General features: G+C 48.1%; 1 protein-coding gene and 1 long non-coding RNA gene across 5 annotated transcripts in view; one reads left to right on the top strand and one right to left on the bottom strand.

Annotated features, from left to right (window-relative positions):
* The first annotated feature begins 2,871 nt into the window (after positions 1-2,871).
* Positions 2,872-24,424, top strand: part of PODXL (podocalyxin like) — an 81,232-nt gene continuing 59,679 nt past the window's right edge. For 3 of the 4 annotated variants that reach the window (XR_014502641.1, XM_083402223.1, XM_083402222.1), the window contains exon 1: positions 2,916-3,475. Coding sequence is in view for 2 of the 4 variants with exons in the window: in XM_083402223.1 (XP_083258349.1) it covers positions 3,388-3,475 (88 nt within the window). In the remaining 2 variants the exon portion in view is untranslated. Of the gene's footprint in view, positions 3,476-24,424 lie in introns of all 4 variants that reach the window. The other variant, XR_014502640.1, reaches the window with a different exon arrangement.
* LOC310659293 overlaps positions 11,919-24,424 on the bottom strand; it is a 59,401-nt gene continuing 46,895 nt past the window's right edge. Inside the window, exon 2 of the long non-coding RNA XR_014502727.1 lies at positions 11,919-12,075. This is a non-coding gene — a long non-coding RNA (uncharacterized lncRNA). The remainder of the gene's footprint in view (positions 12,076-24,424) is intronic.

Raw genomic sequence — 24,424 nt, 5'->3', positions numbered from 1 at the left:
ATCTGGTGGGAGGGTGTTCCACAGGGCGGGTGCCACCACCGAGAAGGCCCTCTGCCTGGTTCCCTGTAGCTTTGCTTCTCGCAATGAGGGAACCGCCAGAAGGCCTCGGAGCTGGACCTCAGCGTCCGGGCAGAACGATGGAGGTGGAGACGCTCCTTCAGGTCAACTGGGCCGAGGCCGTTTAGGGCTTTAAAGGTCAGCACCAACACTTTGAATTGTGCTCGGAAACGTACTTGGGAGCAATGATTTGTATCGTGTTAGGAGATGGAAAGAAAAAAGGGGGGTTAATATGACGGAATGCAATATCCTGGGAAAGGGCTTAGAGATGAATGGATGGCCTCCTAAATGGAAGAGCTTCACTCAGCAACTTTTTGCTCCAGCAGGTCCAATTGCTGCAATCACTTCAAGCCTTTCCTCATAAGGACCAGCAGCCATTAGCAAACCATTACAGTGGTGCCTCGCAAGACGAAATTAATTCGTTCCGCGAATTTTTCCGTTGTACGAGTTTTTTCGTCTTGCGAAGCACCACTGCATTTAAACACTGACAACGGCGGGGAGGGGCGGGGAGAAGCAGGACAGCTGCCGCAGCCGGTACCTCAGACTCACCCGCGCGATGTGGCCACCGTGCGACGCGGCTGCTGGAGGGCAGCGGGGCTCAGGAGCGCGACTCCAGGGAGAGAGAGGCGCTGGCGGCAACGGCTCTCTGAGGGGAGCGCGAGAGGGGGGTGGGCAGCGGCGCGAGGCACCAACCGTCAGCGGGAAGGTGGGAGAGAGCCAGAGGAGCGGGGAAGCGAGCGTGCGTGCAGTGACCGTCGCCATGACACGAGAGGCAGGGCCGTTTCGTCTAGCGAAGCAAGCCCTTAGGGAAATCCGTCTTGCGAAGCACCCAGAAAACGAAAAACTCTTTCGTCTTGCGAGTTTTTCGTCTTCCGAGGCATTCGTCTTGCGGGGTACCACTGTAATTTGTCTAACCCCCCCCCCTTTAAAGCTAGCTAAGCGAATGGCCATTAATCAACACATCTTGTGAAAGCAAATGCCACAAATCAATTAGGCACAGTGTGAAGAAATCCTTTCCTCAGGGACCCTGAAAAGTATCCAGTTACCTTGGAGATCTCTCAGGCTGATCTCTGCATTTCCCACAATTTCAGTTATTCATGCCCGTTTGTTCTCACGGAAAATGACTGTCCTCTTCGGCCAAGACACGCACAGCTCAAGGACATTGCTAGCAGCCGATGGTTGCACATGTGATATTGGACGGTGTAATTAAACTAAGGCAGGCATAGGTGACCCCAGCCCTCCAGACTACAACTCCCATGATCCCTAGCCAGCAGGACCAGTGGTCAGGGATGATGGGAACTGTAGTCCCAAAACATCTGGAGGGCCGAGGTTGCGTAGGCCTGCTGTAAGGCTTGACTCGGCTGCATTTGAGAAACATGTTTTGATTGTGCCAAAAAGCTAAAACTATATCGCCTTCCTAGGAGTTCTAGCGGCAACAGAGCCCGGAAAGGCTCGAGTTCAAGTTCAGCATGTCCAAAAGGAAACTGATTCCAGTTCATGTCTGTCCCTTTACAAGACAAACTGGTTTGGTTCCCATTCAACCGACAGCGCAATCCAACTCCATCCAAATGATCTCCGGCGGCAATTTCTTCCCAGCATTCAGGATGTTGCAAGCGTAAGAAGAATAAGGACATGTCAAAACGCACACGCAGTGGAATTGTTTGATGTGTTTTCCCCAGCAATGGTGATCTTCAAGCTTAACAGTTCAAAGATTAGTCTAGGGTAGTATTTGATTGTTATGTTCCTGCGTTGAGAACCAGGAGAGATGGGAGGGTGCTAAGTGCTTAACCCAGCCTCTTGGGGTGAGACAGACCCTCCAAATGTCCCTATTTTCCAGGGACAGATTTACAGAAGCTGTCCTGGTTTCTGATTTGGTCCTGGAATGTCCTGCTTTTCCTTAGGATGTCCCTATTCTCATCAGGGGGATGCGGGTGGCGCAGTGGTCTAAACCACTGAGCCTCTTGGGCTTGGCAATCGGAAGGTTGCCGGTTCAAAGCCCTGCGACGGGGTGAGCTCCCGTTGCTCGGTCCCTGCTCCTGCCCACCTAGCAGTTCGAAAGCACGTCAAAGTGCAAGTAGATAAATAGGTAAACGGGAAGGTAAACGGCGGGAAGGTAAACGGCGGAAAGGTAAACGGCGTTTCCATTTGCTGCTCTGGTTTGCCAGAAGCGGCTTAGTCATGCTGGCCACATGACCCAGAAGCTGTACACCGGCTCCCTCGGCCAGTAAAGCAAGATGAGCGCCACAACCCCAGAGTCGGCCACGACTGGACCTAACGGTCAGGGGTCCCTTTACCCTTTACCTTTATTCTCATCAGAGAAATGTTGGAGGGTATGGAGTTATGCAAGCCCTGAGCCAAGGAGATAAGTAGCTACACAGCCTTTAGAAGACATCTGAAGGCAGCCATGAATAGGGAAGTTTTTTAATGTCTAATGTCTGATTATATTTTATATACCATATGTTGTAAGCTGCCCAGAGTGGCTGGGGCAACCGAATCAGAGGGGCAGGATAGAGTAATAATAATAATAATAATAATAATAATAATAATAATAATAATAATAGAATAGGACGTTACTATTTTAATTGGAGAAATGTTGGAGGGCATGCGATTCTATGATTCAGCTCACCGACATAATAATTGGAAAGGGGTGGAGAATCTGTAGCTTGACCCTCAAGCTTGGCCAAGAGAAACCCACTCCCTTGCAGAGAAAAAAAGAGAGTGGGTGGGATCCAACGGACAGGCAGGCGCTCTGGCCAATCGCCGCTCGGGAAAACCCCCAGCCATTCAGGGAGCCGGCTTGGAGAGCTCCGGACCAATCAGGGCGCCGTCTCCTTCCTCGGCGTTCGATCGTAGTAGCCGGGTCCCAGCTTGCGGGATCGCAGTCCGGGCAGCAGCAGCAACAGCAGGCAAGGCGTCTGATGCGTCCGCGAACAAAGGCAGCTGTGCGCAATCGGGACTAGCAGCGTGCGCAGTCAGCCAAAGGCGGACGAAGAGGAAAGGAAGCCGAGCGCTCTGCGGTAATTGGTGGTGCAGCGCCGGGCTCGCTTTGCAGCTGGAAGCGCAGGATCGGCTGGTTTGCGGGTTCCGGATCTTGGCCCCCGATTGCCAAGCAGATCTCCGGGAAAAGAGGCGAGGGGGATCCCGAGCAAACGGGGACAACAAAGGAGGGGAAAGGAGAAGGCAACGTGCGCTTGGCGTCGCCCCACCAGCTCGCCGCTTTCTGCTTCCCTCCTCCACCACCCCCAGGAAAGGACTGATCCTGCCGGGGGTCGGATCTCCGGCAAAGTTCGCCCGACGAGGCATCCCGGCCGGCGGGTCCGCGCTCTTCCCATGCGCAGAGGGGAACCCGGAGCAGCGCTCGCCATGCGCTCGGCGCTGCTGCTGTTGCTGTTGCTCGGCGTAATCTCCTCCTGCAGGGGTGAGTAAGGGCACTTTGCCAGCTGGGATCCAAGGGGAAGCGGGGCGGCGGGGCAGGGGATCGCGAGGCTCCTGGCTCCTGTTGGTTTCCAGGGAGGGGGGGAGCACGTTGGCATCGCCTCCAAACGGGTGCAGTTCTTGGAGAGGAAGGAGCGTGGAACACTTGCTTGGCGTGCAGAAGGTCCCAGGTACAGTTCCCGGCGTCCCCCAGTAAGGCTGGGATAGATTTCTGCCTGGAACCCTGGAGAGATGCTGCCAGCCAGTGAAGGCAGCACAGAGGTAGATGGTCTGACTCTGTATAAGGCATCTATCTTCCCACCCAGGCTGTGATAGTCACATAGGAAGCTGTTTTCTCATCCGTCAAAGAGTTGGTCTCTTTAGCTTAGTAATGCCTACACTGACTGGCAGCTGCTCTCCATGATTTTGCCCACCCCAACTTGGAGACGCCAGGATTCAAACTTGGGACCTTTTGCACACTGACTGCGAGCTCCACCGCTGACTCGTAGCCTTTTCCCCAGAGACTTGACTCGCAGGTGTCACAGGGCTGGGAAGGCAAGGATGGGCTCATCTGTCCTTAGACCTGTATTTGTGAGGAACTCTCCCCCCGAAACACAGAGGTGGATAAATCTTCAAACACTTCTGGACCTGGGTGTACTCTATGCATTCGATTCAGTTCTGGGACCCACAGCAACACTCTTACCCAGCGCAAAATTCTGGCGGTTGAAGTCAATGGGCCTCGTAGGAGCTAGCTGCTGCTGCTGCTGTTCCGCTTTAGAATATCAAAAGTGTTTCTTGAGAAGGGTGTTTCTGAGCATGTGCAGTGAGTTTACTCCTGACCCCGAGGTTAGAGATTCCAAGTAGGAGGAATGGGTATGTGCGTTTTGCTTTCAAGGCATATCAGTAATCTTCGTTTTACAGTTCCTCAGCTTAATTCCCTTTGAGCAGGGATTGGGGTGTCTTCACTGTCTGCCTTGCACGTGCCAAGGGGACGTTTTTGAAACCAACATGGGCAATAAGGGGGTATTGGTTCACTTAAATATGCTGATACTTTAGAGCAGAGCTCACCATCCCCAGGTGAAACATAAAGGAGGGACAGTATAAGTCTCTTTTATCCTGTATTTTTATCTTGTGAACCGCCCTGAGATCTTTGGGTGAAGGGTGGTATATAAATGTACTGAATAATAATAGCAGCTGGGTTTTAGACAAGTATGTCTTGGAGTATTAATTTTATAGAGATACATTTTGCCAAATCCATGTGCAAGATTGCATTCTGCCTCTGGCTGGCCTATTGCTTTGCAGCAGTTACAGCACAGCATCCTCTGGCTAAGGAACTGGTCTGAGCTGCATGGATACGGGTACCACTGCGATATGCTCTTCCCGTCTGTTGTTATTGCTCTGCAAACACATGGTGCTGCCGCTGCTGCTGCTGTCTTGCATTTGGCACTCTGCAGCAGTGATACCGCTTTGGCTGGTAGATCCCTCCAGATTCTTTCACCCCCTCCTTTCTCACAACGTGCATATAACTTGGTTAACTGCGTCTTTCCCAATAGGGATGTGACTGTGTTCACCTGGACCCCAAAGCAGCTGTGGCAGGTGTTCTGCAGCTCCCATCAGCCCCAGCCAGCATGCCCAATGGTCAGGGATGCTGGCAGAGTTGTAGTCCACCAACATCCGAAGGCCAAAATAATCCCCAGCCCTGCTCTAAAGTCTTCAGGCTTTGTGCATTGGAAGCGTGGTAGAAATCAGTAAATAATAATGGGTATCTGGGATAAAGAGGGCCCCAGTGTCACTGGGCAAAACACCTGCTAGTTACGTTGGACAAAACTATATCTGCTCGGATTTGTCTGCACAGGATTTGTGGGTTGCAGAGCTCTATTGCTCTCTCAAGGTAAAGGTAAAGGGACCCCTGACCATTAGGTCCAGTCGTGACTGACTCTGGGGTTGCGGCGCTCATCTTGCTTTATTGGCCGAGGGAGCTGGCATACAACTTCCGGGTCATGTGGCCAGCATGACTAAGCCGCTTCCAGCGAACCAGAGCAGCGCACGGAAATGCCGTTTACCTTCCCGCCGGAGCGGTACCTATTTATCTACTTGCACTTTGACCTGCTTTCGAACTCCTAGGTTGGCAGGAGCAGGGACTGAGCAACGGGAGCTCACGCTGTTGTGTGGATTCGAACCGCCGACCTTCTGACCAGCAAGCCCTAGGCTCTGTGGTTTAACCCACAGCTCCACCCGCGTGGTAGAAATCAGTAAATAATAATGGGTATCTGGGATAAAGAGGGCCCCAGTGTTGCTGGGCAAAACACCTGCTAGTTACGTTGGACAAAATTATATCTGCTTGGATTTATTGATGTCAGTTTGTCTGCACAGGATTTGTGGGTTGCAGAGCTCTGTTGCTCTCTCTCTAGAACCTGTCTTTTGTGATGAAGCTTGACCATCTTGCTGCTACACACCACTCTTCTTCTATCTCTAGTTTTAAAAGCCGCTTTCCAACATGCAGAGGCCAGCATGCTCAGCCTGGGGCTTGCTAGACTGCAAAGCCTGCTGTGATTTGGGACAGTCTGCAAGCGAGGAGCAGGAATCAGGGACGTCTGTTTCCCCCACCGTTACCTGACCGTTGGCCATGCTGATTAGGGTTGAGGGACATTGGACACAAGCAGCAATCTTTAGTGCCACTGGTTCTCTAGGCCTGGTGCAAGGTCCAACCCCAGACATTGTGGTCACCAGCTACACTCTCGCTTCATTAGTAGCCAAAACAGCCTCTTTACTCACACCGAATCGCACTCCCGGCTATGTTTGTTCAGCTTTTGAAAACCTTGTTTTCTTTTGCTTCCACCCGTAGCCCATTTCCACAACTCTTGACGCACCGTTTTGCACCCGTGATTTATCCCTGTCATATAGGACGAGGCGTTTGCGTGGGTGGTTCTGGTCACCGTTGCTCACGATTTGCTGACCTGAATGCCCATTGCTATTGTAAATCTCTTGGTAATTTTTTTTTTTTCCTTTTTGTAAGAAGTTAATGCAACACTGACTATGCAGGAGCCTGTCAACAGTTTCTCAACCCAAAACAAATTGTTTATCCTGGGGAAGAAGGGCCATAGCTCAGTGACAGAGCATCTCTTTTGCATTCTGAAGGTTCCTGGGTCAACCCTGGCACCTCCTGGTGGAGCTCAGAATGCCCGGTGCCTGAAACCCTGGAGAGTCCTTGCCTGTCGGTATAGACCAGGCTACCTCAAACTCGGCCCTCCAGATGTTTTGAGACTACAATTCCCATCATCCCTGACCACTGGTCCTGCTGACTAGGGATCATGGGAGTTGTAGGCCGAAAACATCTGGAGGGTCAAGTCTGGGGAAGCCTGGTGTAGACCTTAGTAGGTGGACCCAATGGTCTGATTTGGCAACTTTCTATGCACTGTTGATTTCAGCTCTTGGGTTGGGTTGCTAGTTGAGTAGCTGGGGTCACCTGCCTTCAAATTCATTTCTGTATGGGGCTGCCCCAGAGCTACCCTTACCCTGCCTTCCACAAACAGGAATACCGTAGGATAAGGAAGACAGTGGATCTCTGTCTGCAAAGAGCACGTTGTATCCCCAGGGTCCCTCCTTGAAGTGTGTGACCCTAAGTTACATCCCATATAAGGGGGAAATTGCTGTTCACTCCTATAGGGAGAACGTAGAAGCACTGTATTGAAGGCAGCACAGGGGGTCAAAGTTTACCCACCAGCAGCCCTCATTCTTGCTCGGGATTCTGTAGGAAGAGCTAGTGTGGTGTAGTGGTTAAGAGCGGTGGACTCGTAATCTGGTGAACCGGGTTCGCTTCCCCGCTCCTCCACCTGCAGCTCTGGGTGACCTTGGGCCAGTCACACTTCTCTAAAGTCTCTCAGCCCCACTCACCTCACAGAGTGTTTGTTGTGAGGAAGGGAAAGGAGATTGTGAGCCGCTTTGAGACTCCTTAGGGTAGTTGCCATCGGAACAGGGAAGGGAGGTAGAGGGGCCGTTGGGATACAGGGATCCTCCGAAAGTCTTGCGGAGCAGTTCCTCTTCCTGTGGTGGGGAAAGCCACGCCTCCAGTGGGGAAGAGGGAAAGGGATACGGGTCAAGCCAGCCAGGAGGGAATCGCGCCTCTTCCATTGCCCACCTTGCGCAGAGGGGTAAAGCGCAAAGAAGCAAGAAAAAGGCTGGGGGTGACGAAGTTGTTACGTTGGGGACAAAACCGGAAAAAGCCAGTCCCGGATTCTGCTAGCGATTGAGGCAGACATGAACTTTGGGGCTCTGCACTGTAAATAGTTTTGCACCAAATAAAACCTGTAAAAGTCAGGTCGGAGTCCTGCCTGGTTACTCGCGAGCAACCACCCTAGCCACCTGACAGCAGTGATAAAGTGGGATATCAAATCCAAACTCTTCTTCTTCTGTGCACCAAAACCCAACAGAAATATGGTTCGCTCTCCACCCACCCCAGATCTGTTGAATACACAAACTCCAGTTCATTTGCATGCACTAGCACAGCACCCAATAGAACAAAGGGCATTTTGCTGATTACGAATAATAAGTGGGGGTGGAGGATGTGCAGGGGGGCCCTTTCTCCCCTCCCCCCACCATCCTCAAAAATAATAAGATGAACAGATGCAATAGATGGCAGGATGCAAATGTTGCATAGAGGAAATTTTGGCTGATGCAGCTGTTCTCAGCTCTGCAGCATTGAGACTTTGCTTGTTTGTTCAATGTATATCCCGTCGTCTTGCCGAAGGAGCCCAGGGCAAACGTGGTCATCTGTTCCTGCTGAAATCCGCCCCTTCTGCAGAGCTTCTGGTGGCGCAGGTGACCGATTCCCCTTTTGCACCTGCTCCCCGTACATCCCCCTGAATTAGGCGCTGACTTGAGCCCTTGTTGTTTTTGGAGGAAATCCTGTTGCTGAGCACAGTGTGAAGGAGAGGCTGCTTAATTGCTAGTTTCATTGTTATTGGTTGGAGGGTGATGAGGTGGTGCTTTTGGTTGGAAATTCTTTGCCCAGGACAGCAAGCTAGACTCCCATCCCCCCCTCACCCCACCCAGAGGAACTTCTATCATTTTGTTGTTGTTTAGTCGTTTAGTCGTGTCCGACTCTTCGTGACCCCCTGGACCAGAGCACACCAGGCACTCCTGTCTTCCACTGCCTCCCGCAGTTTGGTCAAACACATGCTGGTAGCTTCGAGAACCCTGTCCCACCATCTCGTCCTCTGTCCTCCCCTTCTCCTTGTGCCCTCCATCTTTCCCAACATCAGGGTCTTTTCCAGGGAGTCTTCTCTTCTCATGAGGTGGCCAAAGTACTGGAGCCTCAGCTTCACGATCTGTCCTTCCAGTGAGCACTGAGGGCTGATATCCTTCAGAATGGATAGGTTTGATCTTCTTGCAGTCCATGGGACTCTCAAGAGTCCCCTCCAGCACCATAATTCAAAAGCATCAATTCTTTGGCGATCAGCCTTCTTTATGGTCCAGCTCTCGCTTGCATACATCACTACTGGGAAAACCTTGGCTTTAACTATACGGACCTTTGTTGGCAAGGTGATGTCTCTGCTTTTTAAGATGCTGTCTAGGTTTGTCATTGCTTTTCTCCCAAGAAGCAGACGTCCTTTAATTTTGTGACTGCTGTCACCATCTACAGTGATCATGGAGCCCAAGAAAGTAAAATCTCTCACTGCCTCCATTTCTTCCCCTTTTATTTGCCAGGAGGTGATTGGACCCGTAGCCATGATCTTAGTTTTTTTACTATCATTCTTCTGGCATATTTACGTCTTCCAGATGTTGGTGCTAGAAAACAGCATCCTTCCTCAATTTGGTGCCCCCAGCCAGACGCTGCAGGACTCCAAGTCCCATCAGTGCCAGTTAAACTCGGTCAAGGGTTGAGGATCATGGGAGTTGTAGTCTAGCAACATCTGGAGGGCCAAAGATGTACTTCCTCTCCTTTCAGGGCCGGTTGCAGCATTCAGCAGAGGGAAATAGCTGCTTCAGGTGGCAGGTGGGGTGTGTACTACACAACATGACCGGTGCCCCCTAAGCTAGCGTGGCATCGTGGCGCATCCTGCCTGCCACCAGCATTGAAATAGAACTCTGGTTCTGGTTGTTGTTGTTTAGTCGTGTCCAACTCTTTGTGACCCCATGGACCAGAGCACGCCAGGCACTCCTGTCTTCCACTGCCTCCCGCAGTTTGGTCAAACTACTGTTCGTAGCTTCGAGAACACTGTCCAACCATCTCATCCTCTGTCGTCCCCTTCTCCTTGTGCCCTCCGTCTTTCCCAACATCAGGGTCTTTTCTAGGGAGTCTTCTCTTCTCATGAGGTGGCCAAAGTCTTGGAGCCTCAGCTTCAGGGTCTGTCCTTCCAGTGAGCACTCAGTTGGGATCCCATAATCCTCCCCAGCCAACAGACTGGGATGATGGGAGCTGCAATTCAACCACATCTGGAGGGCCACATATGAAATGCACTAGTGACAAGGCAGATGTGCCAGTTTCCCGCCCCATCTCTCTGCCTAGGGTAGGCAAAGTGGTGCCCTCCAGAAGTCATGGGTTGCCACTCCTATCATCCATGATTGTTGCCCATCTGGCTGATGCTGAGAGGAGTTGGAGACTAACATTTGCAAGGCCTCACATTAGCATTCTGATTATATTTTTGCTTGTGTCTTTCGATTCCCTACTTTCTGGTGTCCAAAGCTCTCCTGCCCACTTTAACAACTCTTCTTTCCCCCACAATGCCTGTAACATGCCGCCAGTTCTTCACCCTCTCTGGCAGAGAAGTTCTCCTCAGCCCTTCCATCTGAGTTCCCTCAACCTGGAGATGCCAGGGTTTGAACCCAGGGTTATTTGCCTGCCCAGCATTTGCTGTTTCCAGTCAGTATAACCCTTGTTCCATGTTCCGGGTATTCCTAACAATCTGTCAAAACAGGTGGTTATATTTTCAGGCACAACTGTCCCATATACTTTTACTACAACAATATTCATGTTAGCATGTCAAATTGGAAACTTTTGAAATCGCTACCTCTATCAGAACACTGGAAAGGAGACTCCGTTGTTCTAGAATTATTTCCTTCATATGAGAAACATAATTTCTAATATGTGCATAACCAAACATAATACAACTTTTCCACGATTTGAATTATTTGCAATGCCCAAATGCTATTGAACTGCCCATTTTGAATCTGGCTCACCATTTTTTTAAAAAATCAACCTACAGACATGTTTAAAAAACATTCCATAGGAATACTGGGGTCTGCTGCCATTTGTTGCTCCACTCTCCTACCCCCGTTCCCCCACACCTGGCCAACCCCTCCTCCCTTTGCGTTTCACCCACCCCTGCCTCCCAGCTTGCCCCCTTTAAAGGAGCATCTCCCCCCCCCCCCCGTTAAATAGCTCTCCTAGGCCATCTGCCCCTCACACTACTTGCTTGCTCATCTGCCTACCATTTTGTCATCGCACTGGAGCTTGTGCAGCCAGTGAACTACAGCGTGACGACAGCCTTACGTTTTTATGTGTATAGGAAGATAGGGACCTCAGCTGCCTTATACCAAGCCAGACAAATGGTCCGTCTGGCTCAGTATTATTATTGGTCAACGGGAGTGGCTGCCTGGGATTTCACGTGGGGCATCTTTCCCAGCCTACCTGGAGAGGACAAGGATTGAACCTGGGAGTTTGTGCATGCCAAGCAGATGCTCCACCGCTGAGCTACGGCCCTGATTGTACATCATGAATGTACAATATTGTACAGTCACTCCTGAATACCTGAAGGCGATGCCTGGGAACTGAACCACAACAAAGGGCCTTTTCATCCCTTTTTAACAAGCTTGGCTCCCGCCCCCTATGAAAATGTGAGGAAGGATCGCCTAGTGGCTTGCGAAGGAGTTTTCGGTTGTTTTTCCTCCTTGAGGCTGCGTGACCTTGGAGGAGTCGTTTTGATTCTGCTACAATTTCTCGTTTTCCCCAGCCTTTGCCTGGAACCTGTCCTGCAAATTCTTAATTTTAGGAAATACGATAATCTTTATTGTCATTGTCCCATACAGAACAACGAAATTGGAAAAAATCTATATCAGACATTCAGAAACCAACAAGCCTGCTATCCCAGCCTGGTTAACCCCCTAAAAACTCTGATACCCCATAATTAAATACAATATTCTCCCACAGAGACTACCTTACACTGCGTTTAAAACCAAAATCGCATTTGGATAAAACCTGTTTCTCAGGCGGCTAGTCCTAGTCTTTATAACCCTGTACCTTCTTCCAGAAAGCAGAAGCTGAAAGGAAAGGTAAAGGTAAAGGGACCCCTGACCATTAGGTCCAGTCGTGACCGACTCTGGGGTTGCGGCGAGATGAGCTCCGCAACCCCAGAGTCCGCCACGACTGGACCTAATGGTCAGGGGTCCCTTTACCTTTACCTTACTGTTCTTAAAGGCACAAGAAACCGTAGCAAGGAAGGCATGCAGACTGAGGGAAACGACTTTATTTTTCCCCCGGAGGGGCAGCGCAAAAGGAAATCTCCACCCTTTCTCCTTCTCTGTTCTTGCTTGTTTTCACAAAGCTCGGGCCATCTGTTGACGCATGCTGAATGCGCTGTCGAGAAGCTGTAAGTGGAAGTGATCCTGCCAGACAGAAAGATTAATCCAGATTGCTTTGTGTGTGTAGTAACTACTAGAGCTGTCTTCAGCCTCAAAGGAGCCCACAGCCCTTTTGCCCTAGAGAAAGTGAGACTTGCACCTCTCAGCATCTTTCGCTCGCCTCCAAATCACCGGCGGCTTTCCTTTCTTCTGCCCCTGATCACGGGCAAATCTCCCTTCAGCCCCCCCCCCCCCCCCCCCAGATTCAACATGCAAAAATTAAAAGTGGTGAGTAATAGTATTTCTGTGCTGCTTTTCATTCAAATGAATCCCTAAGCGGCTTGCAAACAATACCGAACAATAGGACATAACAGAACATCACATAGATACAGCACAAATCATATAAAACGATTAACAACATTATCAATAAAGCAGTTACAAATCATCGATAACAAAATTGCGATCTAGAAAACAGTGTTAACAAAGCGGGAAATAAATAATGAGCTAAATCTCCAGCCCAAGTCATATTGTATCATTAACAAATCAATACGACACTGATAATCTATAAAACAACATTAACAGAATAGCAACTTGGGGGGGGGGGAATAAGCTAAGCATTATGGGGGCAGATGGGGCTTGTCAACCTGGGGAGGTAGCTCATCTAGGAAAAGGAAAACTCTGGTCCTAAACCACTGCTGCCTTGTGGGAAATCTTCTGGAGAAGAAAGACCCTGGGAGCAAACCCTACAAAAATGAGGCCCTAAGATGTTTGGGTGGTGCCTCCTTCCAGCAAGTCTTGCGGCCAAGCCACTGCCAACCATCTTGTCCTCCTCTCCTTTGGACCACATCAGCGAGGCGGAGATGAGGATCTTGTCTTTTTTTCCCCAAATTTTTTTTATTGCTTTTCCAAAATTTTTAAACAAACAAACATACATCTTAACTGTACTTAATCCAATCTTAGTAACATTGTTAAGTGACTTCTCGAATCCCCAGTGTATATCATTGTAACAGTTTTCCGAAGCCAATTTTCTCATAAAATTAACTTAATCACTTAACATCTTTCTTCCTTTTCCTTTTAACTTTAAACATATTAATCTCTAACATCACATACAGTGGTGCCCCGCAAGATGAATGCCTCGCAAGACGGAAAACCCGCAAGACGAAAGGGTTTTCCATCTGCAGAGGCGCTTCGCAAGACGAATTTCCCTATGGGCTTGCTTCGCAAGACGAAAAATGATGAAAAAAATTGAATTGAAACCCCTTATTCTGAATCGCTAAGCTGCTAAAAGCATTTTAGCAGCAAAACCGCTAATCCCCCACCCCTTAAAAAGCCGTTTTTAGCCCTTAAAATGTCAATAGCGCTAATAGCGCTACTCCGTCAATGGGCTTGCTTCGCAAGACGAAAAAACCGCAAGACGAAAAGACTCCCGGAACGGATTCTTTTCGTCTTGCGAGGCACCACTGTATTTAAATCCTAGGCCTATCTGGCATTTGCAAGTTTTTCCAATTAAGTTATCTTAGCATATTTAACTAAATAGTCTTTGAATTTCATCCATTCCTCTTGGTACTCCTCCTCCTCCTGGTCGCGGACTCTTCCAGTCAGGTCGTCTAGCTCCGAATAGTCCATCAGGAGATGAGGATCTTGTCGTCTGGGCAGCCCAGGACTTCCAGACACACTGCCCAGGCTAGCGCCCCAGGGAGGTCACTTTCATGCTGCTAACACAGCAGTTGGACCTCACCTCCAGAGGCACACTCCATGGTCTCTTGAGACAGACGGATGCCAACAAGTTTGTTGGCACACTCACCATGCCCCCATGACTCATAATCTTTTGCTCTATTCAGTTCATTAAAATACACATACAGTGGTACCTCAAGTTAAGAAACTAATTCGTTCCGGAGGTCCGTTCTTAACCTGAAACTGTTCTTAACCTGAAGCACCACTTTAGCTAATGGGGCCTCCCGCTGCTGCCGTGCCACCGGAGCACGATTTCTGTTCTCATCCTGAAGCAAAGTTCTTAACCTGAAGCACTATTTCTGGGTTAGCGGAGTCTGTAACCTGAAGCGTCTGTAACCTGAAGTGCCTGTAACCCGAGGTACCAATGTACAGTGGTACCTTGACTCTCAAACTTAATCCGTTCCAGACTTTTATGTTTTATTTATTTTTCAAAAAAATTGATTTTATAACACAAATAAACAACACATACAGAAAAGCAAACAATACAAACAAATTCTTGTCTTATCCTTATTTTTTCTAAACATTGCTAGGTGGGTTTCCCCAAGTCCCCCCTATCTGATTTTCATTTTACCTCATCTTTAGCAGTTTGCATATGTCATAATTTCTTACCATTTTTTTTATCACGCTTACTTTAACCATAAAAATCTTCACATTTAATCACTTTCAAATAATACTGTTTTAAAATACACTATCTTCTACTTCTAACCCTACAGCCGATATCCACTTCCAAAGCTATTCTAAGATTTAAATATTAACATATTTTTTCAAATATTCCTTAAACTTCTTCCAATCTGTTTCCATGGTCTCTTCTCTCTGGTCTTGGAGTCCCCCAGTCAGTTCGGCAAGTTCCATATAGTCCATCATCTTCATCATTCCAGACTTTTAAAAACAACCCTTCAAACAGCAATTTAACACAAATTTTACTATCTAATAAGACCACTGGTCCATAAAATGAAAGCAATAAACAATGTACAGTGGTACCTCGCAAGACAAATGCCTCGCAAGACGAAAAACTCGCAAGACGAAAGAGTTTTTTGTTTTTTGAGTTGCTTCACAAGACGAATTTCCCTATGGGCTTGCTTCACAAGACGAAAACGTCTTGCGCCTTCTGTCAATGCATTCCTATGGGAAACCATCAATGCATTTCCTATGGGAAACCGTGCTTCGCAAGACGAAAAATTCACAAGACGAAAAAACTCGCGGAACGAATTAATTTCGTCTTGCGAAGCACCACTGTACTGCAGTCACACAATCAGTCAATCAGTAGCTGAACTGGGTTCCACACAGTCACAAAAAAAGAGGCACAACAACGCAAAATAGCAAAAACAGACAGAACTCGGCGTAACACTCAAAATGGAAGTGTGGCACTCAAATCGGAAGCGTAACAATCAAAACGGAGCACGTTCGGCTTCCAGAAAAAGTTTGCAAACCGGAACACTTACTTCCGGGTTTGCAGTGTTTGGGTTCCAAGTTGTTTGAGTACCAAGGCGTTTGAGAAACAAGGTACCGCTGTGATGCACATTGTTAAGCCAGCTCAGCCAGGTCCTGTGTTTGATGGGCTCCTTGGGTAGTGGGCCATGGTGGAGACAGTGGTGCTCTCGATGATGAGAAACCAGCCCATGCCACTCTAGATAATCAGGAGGTCCATTCCCCCTTGAAGTCCAAGATGAGTCTGGTGCATGCTGGGGCCTGGCTTGCCTATGTGCCTTCCCCAGCCATCACTTTAAGCCACACAGATGCTCGCTCAAAGACATTACAGTGGTACCCCGCAAGACGAATGCCTCCGAAGATGAAAAACTCGCTAGACGAAAGGGTTTTTCGTTTTCTGAGGTGCTTCGCAAGACAGATTTTCCTAAGGGCTTGCTTCGCTAGACGAAACGGCCCTGCCTCTCCTGTCATGGTGACGGTCACCGCACGCACGCTCGCTTCCCCGCTCCTCCGGCTCCCTCCCACCTTCCGGCTGACGGCCGACCTTCCGGCTGCCTCGCGCCGCTGCCCACCGCCCTCGCGCGCTCCCCTCGGGAGCCGTTGCCGCCAGCAGCCAGCGTTGCAGCCGGAGTCGCGCTCCTGAGCCCCGCCGCCCTCCAGCAGCCGCATCGCGCGGTGTCCACAAGGCGTGGGTGAGTCCAAGGACCGGCTGCGGCAGCTACCCTGCTTCTCCCCACCCCTCCCCGCCGTTGTTAGTGTTTAACTGCAGTGGTGCTTCGCAAGACGGAAAAACTCGCGGAACGAATTAATTTCGTCTTGCGAGGCACCACTGTAATAGCCTTTCTTTAATTTGAAAGGATGTCTGAATCAACAAACTGTGGTTTGCAATTGACTGTTAACTTGGAAACCGTGGCCTGAGGTGGGTTTGCAGGCACTTCTTTGTGTGATGTCATGGAGAAGTCATAAGTCAGGGGGCTACTGGTTGGTGGAATGAGAGCGAACCAGAGTGATGAGTATTTCGAAAGACGAGGGCTGAGATAAATTAAAAGGAAAGCAGTCAGGTCAGCTCTTCTCAGCCATAGTGCTCCTGTTGTACATTTGGAAACTCATACTGTAATTTGGGTTCTAAAGTATGGTTGTTGCAAAACGGCACCTCCATGGTTTGGTCTGGTGTCTGAACTGAGCATGAGGATGGTTCTTTTTTAAGAAAAAAAAATATTTATTAGAAGTTTAATAGTTACAGAAAAAAAAGGAAAAAAAAATAAAAAATTTAACAAACAATACATCGAAAATAAAAAGAAAAACAAAAAACAATACATCAAAACAACAATAAAAACAGAAACATTTTAAAACACATCCAATATTTCCATATCTTTACCTTTCATTTACTTGTTTCATCGACGACCTCACACCTCCCTTTTTTGTATTCTAGTTCAATTTAGCTATTTCAGCAAATCCTTTCCATCTTTCTCAATTTTTTGTTCTATAATTTATCTTAACACAATCTAACTTTAAATTTTCCACTTTGGCCCATTAACAATCAGTTTTTGCTTAATTCTTTATAACATTTCTGCTAAAACCATATAAACATGAGGATGGTTCAGATGGTTTGCCAAACCATGGTTTGTCCCGATATCTGAACTGATAGCATCTGTGTTTGGCAGGAAGTCTTTTCTAAGTCCTGCTGCCTGGGATCCTTTTCAGCTGGGGAAATGAGTGACAGAGGGCCAAAGTACAGGAGAAGTTAAATGCCTCTTTGCACTTAACGTAGAAGTGTTTCATTGTAAAATACAAATTACATCAGCTCTGGTGAGGCTGATGATTAACCGTATCAGAACAGGCACAGAGCAGAAATATAACATGTTCCTGCATAAATCCCCCTTTCTCAAGCTGGCGTGTTCAGTATGGTATCTGAATTAAGCATGAACATGGTTCAGATGTAGCAACAAACCATGGTTTGCCATGATATCTGAGCTGACAGCATCGGATAAACTATGGTTTGCAAGTGGCCACCAACTCAGGCTTGATGATGATATGCAGATCACGGTTTGGCAAATGAGGGCTAAGTTGCAGGTTAAATTCCTCCTTGCACTTAACATAGGGCGTTTGTTTGTTTGTTTGTTTGTTTGTTTGTTTGTTGTAAAATGAAAATTGCATTGGCTCTGGGCATCAGCTTTCTAAAGCAGGTGTTTGTTTGGAAAAGAAATCTCCTAATGGCACCAGTGCGAGAATTCCCTCTCAGTACAAATAGCAGCTGGAGGGAAGGGTTTTCCTCAAGGTGACAGCCGTGAAGGAATGTCTAAATTTCTCCCTTCACACCTGCTTTGACCCTGTTAATTATCAGCCTCCCTACAGCTGACTAATTATTAAAACCCGCATGCTAAATGCACATTTAACATTGCATTGTGTTTGGTCCAAAGCCAGGACGTGGGTGGCTCTGCCTCCTTTCCCACTGCGAGGGAATGCAGCCCCAGACCTGGAAAAGCTTCCCTCCTCTGACCTAGACCTTCCTGTCCCCAGGCCCGTGTGTGATTTCTTATCCTCCCTTTAACTTTCTGTAGCGTTCAGCTCTTCCTGCCCCTAGGCTTCCCACGAGGTGTTCTGCCCCATCAAACCAACCTTCTATCATTCCTTAAAGAGCTACACCCTGCGTTGGCTATGCGTCACTTGCTGTTTCCCAGCCTCAGCAATTGGAATGTTTGTGAACGTTCTTCTACATCGCAGTTGCACAGCCCCCAGCTAGCGAGACCTTGCAAAGGCACGCCAGGCTTTTTCTGCAAATTCGACAATCGTAGGGAAGATGAGAGCAAACCTTCCACTTCATTTGGGAAGGGCTTAACATTGCTTCCCTTCCCATCTCCTCACCTCTGGCTTCGACATCTCACTTAAGTTTGTGATCCGTATCACATTTATGCCTACAAGATGACATTTAGCTGGGCCATTGTAAGGCTTAATTTATGAATTGTTCTTTTTTTAAAAAAATGCATTTTTTTTATTTGTTAACATTCTTATATTACATCGGTAAACGTTGTCATATTACATTACAGAACTAACTATAATATAATTTCCAACATGTATACAAAAATTATATACAAATTTTATATACCTAGAAAGAAAATGAAACAAAAACAGAACAAAGAGAAAAACAATCCCCCCCCCCCAAATCATATACATACCATACACTAGACTTCCTGTCTTTCCCATTGTATATTCCTTTTTTTACAAATGAATGTACTCTTATTATTGTATATTTCTTCAGTAAAAGGTAAAGGGACCCCTGACCATTAGGTCCAGTTGTGACCGACTCTGGGGTTGCAGCGCTCATCTCGCTTTATTGGCTGAGGGAGCTGGCGTACATCTTCCGGGTCATGTGACCAGCATGATTAAGCCACTTCTGGTGAACCAGAGCAGCACACGGAAACGCCGTTTACCTTCCCACCAGAGTGGTACCTATTTATCTACTTGCACTTTGATGTGCTTTTGAACTGCTAGGTTGGCAGGAGCAGGGACCGAGGAACGGGAGCTCACCCCGTTGTGGGGATTCGAACTGCCGACGGCCTTCTGATCGGCAAGTCCTAGGCTCTGTGGTTTAACCCACAGCGCCACCCACATCAGCTGGACCATAGTAAGGCTTAAATTATGAATTGTTCTTAATGGCCGATTCTAATGCAAAAGCATCATGTAGTACCTTGAAAACCTTAGTGATAATTTTACAGTTAGGACTGTAGGAAGATCCTTGAGCCACAGACCACTGGTCCATCAAGTTCACTGTTGTCTACATTGACTGGCAGCAGCTGCCCTCAATCAGGATTTCAGACTGCATTCTCTCCCAACCTTGCTTACAGATGCTGGGGACTGAACCTGGGACCTTCTGCATGCTGAGCAGGTGTCCTACCACTTCTCATAGGAGCAGTGTTCGAAATTAGCCAGGCACACTTTTACACCTGACTATCGGCCACTAGTGACCAAGTAATAATAATCATATTTATACCCTGCCTATCTGGCTGGGTTTCTCCAGCCACTCTGGGCAGCTTACAGCCCATATACAAAATACTATAACCTGACATCTCCACCTTCTGGGGATCCTTAGATCTTGACTGCTTTCACACACTATTACCCCATCCTGGAGAATTCTATCTGTTATATTTTGTCTGCACAATCAGAATGAATTTCAGGAACCAAAACGCTTTTCATGTACGGTCTGAGCAGGAGCAGTGAACAACGTTATAGCTAACTGTTGTCGTTTGTCTTCACTTACCCCGTCCTGCTGTCCTGCTAACAGTTGGGGAGAATATTCCTACATTATGAGTGCTCTGTGTTGCGATTGAAAAAAGGTGGTCGGAATAGGCCACTTTTATATATACCGTATTTTTCGCTCCATAAGACGCACTTTTTTCCTCCTAAAAAGTAAGGGGAAATGTCTGTGCATCTTACGGAGCGAATGCGTGGTCCCTGGAGCCAAATTGCAGGTCCCTTTTTTAAAAAAAAGAAAGAGGAAAGGGGGTGTTGAAACGAAGCCGCTGAGCAGCTGATCAGCAAGCGATCGGGAGGGAGATAAGGGACTCTAGCGATAAAGGAGGCTGCCTGGGAGAGGGAAGGTAAAAGCACATGGATCCTCAGGATTTTTGCATTGGGTCACCCCAAATTCACCATCAGATCCCATATTATGTCTGTGGCAACAGCATGAACCCCAGAAATCATACGTCCACTGTTTTGTTCAGAATAATTTTTTTTCTTGTTTTCCTCCTCTAAAAACTAGGTGCGTCTTATGGTCAGGTGCATCTTATGGAGCGAAAAATGGTGGGTGGGTGGGTGGGTGTGGGTGTGTGTGTGTGTGTGAACAATCCCTGGATCAAGTGGCTTTTCTCCTTTTAAGTTCTCCAAAGTTCATCCCCTAGCTCAAAGTTGCCATCTGAACTAGCCAGATGCCACAGTCAGTCCATCATTACAGCTGTCTTGCCCCAAAATGGCAGCTAGCCATTCCGTCTTCACGACTGGAACCTTGGTTTAAGGAGCCATTTGGCATCTAGCTTACCGTATTTTTCGCTCTATAAGACACACTTTTTCCCTCCTAAAAAGTAAGGGGAAATGTGTGTGCGTCTTATGGAGCGAATGCAAGCTGCGCAGCTATCCCAGAAGCCAGAACAGCAAGAGGGATCACTGGCTTCTGGGATTCAGAATATTTTTTTTCTTGTTTTCCTCCTCCAAAAACTAGGTGCATCTTATAGAGCGAAAAATACGGTATATAGCTGAGCTTCTGCCACTTCCCATTGGAAATAGTTCAAACAGTTGCTACCATTTTATACCATTTATATTGCTACCATTTGGTCTCCTATAGCTTTGTCTTTTCCTTCTTCAGATCCTGCAGAACTTTTCTGGAGTTTCCCCCCTTTGTTTGGAGCAACGGTGCCACCCAGGCTAGCCTTTTTGGGGAGCTCACCCCCACCCTCGACTGCTAGGTAGGCAGAGCAGGGACCGAGCAACGGGAGCTCACCCCATCGCGGGGATTCGAACCGCCGACCTTCTGATCGGCAAGTCCTAGGCTCTGTGGTTTAACCCACAGCGCCACCCGCGTCCCTTTTGGTAAAGTAGGGTTGCCATATTACAAACAGTGGAACTTTTCTGGACAGAAAAGCTGTTGAGCTTTTTTTTTTTGGCAAAATAATAATAATAATAATAATAATAATAATAATAATAATAATAATAATAATAATAATACCAAGGCAGAACTTTTGGTCTATCCAGGATTTCAGACTGGATTCACCCCCAGCCACACTTGGAGATTGAATTTGGCATCTTCTGCATGCCAAACAGATGTTCTGAAGCTGAGCTACAGCCTCTATAGATCTCCATCTGTGTAAGAAGTTTCACCTGCTTTTAGTTTCCAGGTGTTCAGTGGCTGGGATTGAAAAAGCAGAAGGGCGAGTCAAAAAAGCAGGGAACCCATGCCTGGTAGTCCTGTTGTAACAACTCCACTTGCCCCTCAGGAGTGATGGGCTGTGACAGGCTCTCTCCTGCCTCCCTCGGGATCCCACAGATTGTTCGGCTGTCACCTGCTGGGTGACACGTTCATCCTTTCCCTCCCGACATCTCAGGATGCGGCTGCCTAGGGATTGACAAGAAAAGTCTTATTTCTGGGCCACGTCTGTGGTCCGCGTGTTCCGTTCTGCCCCATTTTCTGCAAAAGATGTGAAATAAAAACACTGCACAGGAATCATTTCCCACAGAAGAAGAAGAAGAGGAGGAGGAGTTTGGACTTGATATCCCGCCTTTCACTCCCTTTAAGGAGTCTCAAAGCGGCTAACATTCTCCTTTCCCTTCCTCCCCCACAACAAACACTCTGTGAGGTGAGTGGGGCTGAGAGACTTCGGAGAAGTGTGACTGGCCCAAGGTCACCCAGCAGCTGCATGTGGAGGAGCGGGGAAGCGAACTCGGTTCACCAGATTACGAGACTACCGCTCTTAACCACTACACCACACTGGCTCACCACAGGAGGTGGTGATGGCCACAAACCTAGAATGATAGAACTGTAGAGTTGGAACGGGACCCCAGGACTCCCTTGCAATGCAGGAATCTCGGATTAAACCTCCCTGGCAGATGGCCTTCCAACCTCTGCTTAAAAACCTCCAAGGAAGGAGAGTCCACAACTTCCATTCCACTGTCAAACAGCTCTTACTGTCATGAAGTTATTCCTGATGTTGAGTGAGAATCTCCTTTCTTGTTACGTGAAGCCATTGGTTCGAATCCTACCCTCCAGAGCAGGAGAAAATAAGCTTGCTCCATCTTCCATTGGGCAGCCCTTAAGATAACTGAAGATGGCTATTGTGTCTCTTCTCATTCCCCTCTTTCCCAGGCTAAACATACCCAGCTCCTTCAACCGTTCCTCATAGGGTTTGGTTTAAACCTTCTTGTTGTTTAGTCGTTTAGTCATGTCCAACTCTTTGTGACCCCATGGACCAGAGCACGCCAGGCACTCCTGTCTTCCACTGTCTCCCGCAGTTTGGCCAAACTTATGCTGGTAGCTTTGAGAACACTGTCCAACCATCTCCTCCTCCGTCGTCCCCTTCTCCTTGTGCCCTCCCATCTTTCCCAACATCAGGGCCTTTTCCCGGGAGTCTTCTCTTATCATGAGGTGGCCAAAGTACTGGAGCCTCAGCTTCACTATCTGTCCTTCCAGTGAGCACTCAGGGCTGATTTCCTTTAGAATGGATAGGTTTGATCTTCTTGCAGTCCATGGGACTCTCTAGAGTCTCCTCCAGCACCAGAATTCAAAGCATCGATTCTTCAGCGACCAGCCTTCTTTATGGTCCAGCTCTCACTTCTATACATCACTACAGTGGTACCTCGGGTTAAGTACTTAATTCGTTCCGAAGGTCCGTTCTTAACCCGAAACTGTTCTTAACCTAAAGCACCACTTTAGCTAATGGGGCCTCCTGCTGCCGCGCCATCAGAGCACGATTTCTGTTCTCATCCTGAAGCAAAGTTCTTAACCCGAGGTAATATTTCTGGGTTAGCAGAGTCTGTAACCTGAAGCGTATGTAACCTGAAGCGTATGTAACCCGAGGTAGCACTGTACTGGGAAAACCATAGCTTTAACTATACAGACCTTTGTTGGCAAGGTGATGTCTCTGCTTTTTAAGATGCTGTCTAGGTTTAAACCTAGATGGCTTTAAAAGAGGATCAGATTAATGCATGGAGGAGATTGATAGCTGCCAGCCAGGATGGCTATGCTTCTGAATGCCAGCGTGTGCTCAGATCCTACTTGTGAGTTTCCCACAAGGCATCTGGGCTGTCACTGTGAGAACAGGATGCTGGACTGAAGGTGTAGGAGCAAGTGTTTGAATCTCACTGCACCAAATTCTACTCCAGGCAGACCTATTGGCTTCATACATCCATGACTGGCTTGGGTCTATTACTTTCTGGGAGTTGGCTCTTGAGTATGAATAACGTTGGGCTGCACCCAGTTAAGTTCTACTCAGAAAAGGTCCACTGAAATGGATGAACCCAAGTCAGTCAGGGTCATTCAGGTCAGTAGGTCTACTCTGAGCAGGAGTAGAATCGGATGTAGTCCATGACTTTCAGCACTGTTTCCAGAATCAAGAGAATATATCTGTAACCTTTTTGCACGTATACTTTGGGATACTTCAAAGTGTTATTTTTATCAGCCTTTTTCAGGAAAGGCTTGGTCAGCTCTGATTAATAAGTGCTTATTCCATTTCCTTTCCTTCCGTCATGAGCCGTTTTCTTCAGGGAGGGGCGGGGGGCCTCGATCTCCCATGCTGTCTGCTATTTCTCTACGACATATTAAAAAGGGTGCGCTTTGCAGAATGTGGCGTTGTTGTTTTTAATGGATTCTCTCACAAATTGTTCATCTCCAGTGAATTCGGTGACCTCTCTGAGGCTGCCTCTTAATCTTCTCTTTTTCTCTCAGAAGAGTGACCTACTTTCTGGAGCTTTATTGAGTTGCTGAGATCCTGGAATATCCATGTCAATTGGGTTTTCTTTCTCGCTGCTGTCTCTCCAAATGCACACACGCACCCAGGCAAAGGTCTTGAGCGCTATTATATAACAAGCAAGGCAGGTCTACAAGCAGTGTGATGCAAGGACTTGGCCGAGCCCAGGGTAGCTTGCTTTAGATTTGGAGAGCTGGTCCCCACAAGCTCCTTTGAGCAGAACAATGAGAAAGTGGCAAGGTTGAATTCTGACAAGACAGAAGTACTCTTTTTGGGAGACAGAGGTTGGGTGGGTGTAGGGGACTCCATGGTCCTGAAACGAGTAACTGTGCCCCTGAAGGACCAGGTGCGCACCCTGGGAGTCATTTTGGACTCACAGCTGTGCATGAAGGCACGGGTTAATTCTGTGTCCAGGGCAGCTGTCTACCAGCTCCATCTGGTACGCAGGATGAGACCCTACTTGCCTGCGGACTGTCTCACCAGAGTGGTGCATGCTCTAGTTATCTCCCGCTTGGACTACTGTAATGTGCTCTACGTGGGGCTACCTCTGAAGGTGACTCGGAAACTGCAATTAATCCAGAACGTGGCAGCCAGACTGGTGACTGGGAGCGGCTACCAAGATCATATAACACCAGTCCTAGAGGATCTTCACTGGCTCCCAGTACGTTTCCGAGCACAATTCAAAGTGTTGGTGCTGACCTTAAAAGCTCTAAACGGCCTCGGCCCAGTATACCTGAAGGAGCGTCTCCACCCCCTCCATTCAGCCCAGACACTGAGGT

The sequence above is a fragment of the Podarcis tiliguerta genome (assembly GCF_965153285.1).
Source record: "Podarcis tiliguerta genome assembly, chromosome: 10".
Lineage (NCBI taxonomy): Eukaryota > Metazoa > Chordata > Lepidosauria > Squamata > Lacertidae > Podarcis > Podarcis tiliguerta.
Note: the sequence above shows the minus strand (reverse complement) of the source record. Positions and strands in the feature narration are given on the sequence as shown.